The following is a 3,146-nucleotide window of genomic DNA, read 5'->3' on the forward strand; positions in this document are numbered from 1 at the left end:
GTGTCCACATCGATCTGCAGCATGACAGAGCCTTCCCTGCGAGGGGCGATGGAGCAGCATTGCAGACAAGAGCAGCGCCGCCTGACCTTTCCATCCCCACCCACGAGGGACACCCAGAAGGGCCCCCTTCCTCCCCGAGGTTCCTTACTTGACCACGTTCGGGTAGAACTGCTTGTCCCAAGTGCTGTAGAAGGAGTTGGTGACGTACAGCCTCTTGCCATCCACGCTGAGCTGGATCTTGGCAGGGCCGCCGTACACCCTCTTGCACTGCAGGCACAAGAGAGAGCAGTGGCGTTGCTATGGCTCCTCTCTTTCAGCCGATGAGCAAAAGCAGGAGCAGCAAAAGGGAGAGCAGAGCAGAGCCCAAGTGCAGAGGACGCCGTGGGGCAGAGCCCGCAGAGCTCACCTTGATCACCAAGGGCTCCGGCTGGCACTTCAGCTCTTCATCTCTGCACACCGTCACGGGCCCGCCTCGCAGGATGCTGCCTCCCACGAACACCTGCAGGCAAGGCACGGAGACGCGTGGCTTGGCACCTGACCACCACCACCCATCGCCACGGAACTACGAGCGCAGCCTCCTGCCCCCGCCTCACCTGTCCCACCAGCCGGGGCTTGCAGGTCCTGGAGATCTCGTACTGGCGGATGTCTCCGTGCAGCCAGTTGCAGACGTACAGGTACTTGTCGTCCAGGGAAATGACCAGGTCGCTGGGGAAGGCTGGGAGGGCAGAGAAGAAAGAGCCGTGGGTGAGGCGGCATCCCCGGAAGACATCCCGCACAGCTCAACGTGCCAGGAGGAAATGGGGAGCAGCACGCAGGGCTCACCTGGCATCTTGGGCAGAATCCATCCCGACACGTCCTTGGCTGGTATCTGGATGGCCTCCTCCACTGCCCAGCTGTCCCTCTGTACAAGAAACACGTGGCTGACACCGGCAGCGAGGCTGGGGCTCCTTGCTCTCGGCTCCCAGCCCTCCATCGGGGCACTCTCAGCCGGGGCCCCAGGGCTGCAGCCCAGCACTCGCCTCGCACTTGTAGAAGCGGTAGATGATGCCGCTCAGGGCACAGCTGACGTAGCCCTCGGCAGCATCGGGGTTGTGCAGGAACTTCACGCTCAGGGGCAACGAGTCCTCCCCCAGGTCAAAGCACTGCGTCAGGGTACGGCAGGACAGATTCCACACGTTCAGGCGGCGCCCGAAGACCCCTGAGCAGGAGGAGAAGGAGAAGTGAGCCAGGAGGGGAGGGCAGCCCTGGAGGTGGGTGACACCTACACACGCTCTGCCCGTCCCCTCTCGCCAGCTCCCACCCATCCTGCGAGCTCGTCTGCATCCGCCCATGAGCCTGCTGAGCTCTGGCCCAGCGCCTGCGTCCGCGTTCCCTCACCTTTCTTCAGATCATCCGGGTTAAATCCACGTCCCGCAATTCTTGGCACCATCCCGGCGGTGCTGATGAGAACGTTGTGGCGTGGCTGGTACCAGAAGTCATAGCCTGTTGGGGGAACCTCGCACTCGTGTTCCCAGTTGCCCTTCAGCTCAAAGGTCTCTCCATCCAGCACAATAAATCCACCTGTGGCACCAGAGGGAAGCACAACAGATCACTTCTAAGTGCGAAGGATGGATGGTAACTCCAGTGACCAATCTCTTCTGAATACTTTCTGCCTTGAGATGCTAGCTGCACAGATGCTGCAGCTTGTATTTTGTATTGGACCATGTGTAGTACAGCACAGCTTTCCATCTGAGCTATGCAGAATTTTCTGAACCAAAAATTTATCCCAGCTTCAGATCGCAATTCTTTGCGTTAGTGTGCATGCAGTGATCTGGACGCCCATGTTGGCTGAGCTCACCAGATGTTCTTCCTCCCAACCAGAAATATTCCCAGTCTCGTTACTGCAAGGCAATACCTTTCCCACGTCCAGCTGCATCCCCCATGTTGGCGATCAGAATGTCACCGTTGGGCAGACTGTGAACTACACTAAGGTGGCCCTTGTTGCACTTCCAGAAGACATCCACTGGCTCGATCATCTGGAAGAAGCAGACATGAACACAGATAAGTCTCTTGGTTGATCAGTTCATTCCACACTACGTGGCAGAGCCCTCCATTGCCAGAGCTGTCTGAAATGACCTGGTCAGACCGACTATGCTGTGTTCATACCTTACACACTGTGGGAGCCCGGCACTGCGTGCCCACATCCACCACATAAATACGGGAAGAAATCAGACCAGGGAGGATCAGCTTGTTCTTTTTCGTTGTGATATTGTCAAAGCAGATGCTGCCAGTGCTGCCAGCACTCCATCCAGAGCAGTGCAGCTCGTCCTTGAGGTTGGGCATGGGCAGGCGGTGGATCACCTGGGCAGCCAAAGGTAGAGTCAGGGTTTAGTCGAGGAGATGGGTGGACAAAGGTACCTTCATGCAATCAACAACTTAGAAGTGGAAAGGTCAAAACTTTAAAGTAAGGAATCGTTTCAAAGACGCGCAATAGATGTGGTCAGTCTGCCTTAGCAGCCATCAGAGACAGGCAGGTGCTGACCTGGCAGTAATATGGAGATCTGGGGTTGAGATCAATGGTGGCCAGGAAGTCAGGTTGGTCAATGCCTGTTTCTCTGTAAGTACATGTCACGTATGCAACCTCCTCTCTGGGAGCTAAGAACATGGAAATCTTGTGTTAGAACGTGCTATGAAATAATAATAAAGGCAAATAATAGCTTCAGGAGACTCTCAGATACAGCCAGAAGCAAAGGCAGAGCACCTTTGCAAAGACTCACCTTCAGAGCATGCCTGATAGCACTTGGGTTTCACAACATCAGGGCAGCTGGGGTACTCGTAGCACTGAACTCTGCATCTGTCTGAGGTGAGAAAAAGAAAACGAAATGGGAAGTGTCCACATCCTTCAGTGGTGCCTATTCAGAAGACTCTGTCCCACTCAGTGGACTTCTCCCCCCTGGCTGCCAGCAAGGACTCCATGACCAGCAGCTCCCTTTGTGGTGGCCCCGACAGATCTCAGGTACGGGACAGGAATCCTCCTCCAGGTGCCACTGGGCACCATGGAATCTTTGAGGCTGGAAAAGACCACTGAGAGCATCAAGTCCAACCTCTGACCCATCACTCCCATGCCCACTAAACCATGACCATGGGGTATCACAGATCAGAGCACT

The 3,146-nt window shown here is 56.0% G+C and overlaps 1 protein-coding gene across 1 annotated transcript; it reads right to left on the reverse strand.

Annotated features, from left to right (window-relative positions):
* Positions 1–2: 2 nt before the first annotated feature.
* LOC104914449 (methanethiol oxidase-like) lies at positions 3–2,895 on the reverse strand (the record flags this gene model as incomplete). Its single annotated transcript, XM_010724014.2, has 11 exons — positions 2,757–2,895; positions 2,522–2,634; positions 2,146–2,340; positions 1,895–2,015; positions 1,378–1,560; positions 1,020–1,198; positions 823–901; positions 594–715; positions 407–499; positions 149–267; positions 3–36 (listed from the first exon to the last, which is right to left on the reverse strand). Coding segments are annotated over exons 3-11 (1,107 nt in total), but the record flags the coding sequence as incomplete, so codon positions are not given.
* Positions 2,896–3,146: the final 251 nt, after the last annotated feature.

This window comes from Meleagris gallopavo, chromosome 27 (assembly GCF_000146605.3).
Source record: "Meleagris gallopavo isolate NT-WF06-2002-E0010 breed Aviagen turkey brand Nicholas breeding stock chromosome 27, Turkey_5.1, whole genome shotgun sequence".
Lineage (NCBI taxonomy): Eukaryota > Metazoa > Chordata > Aves > Galliformes > Phasianidae > Meleagris > Meleagris gallopavo.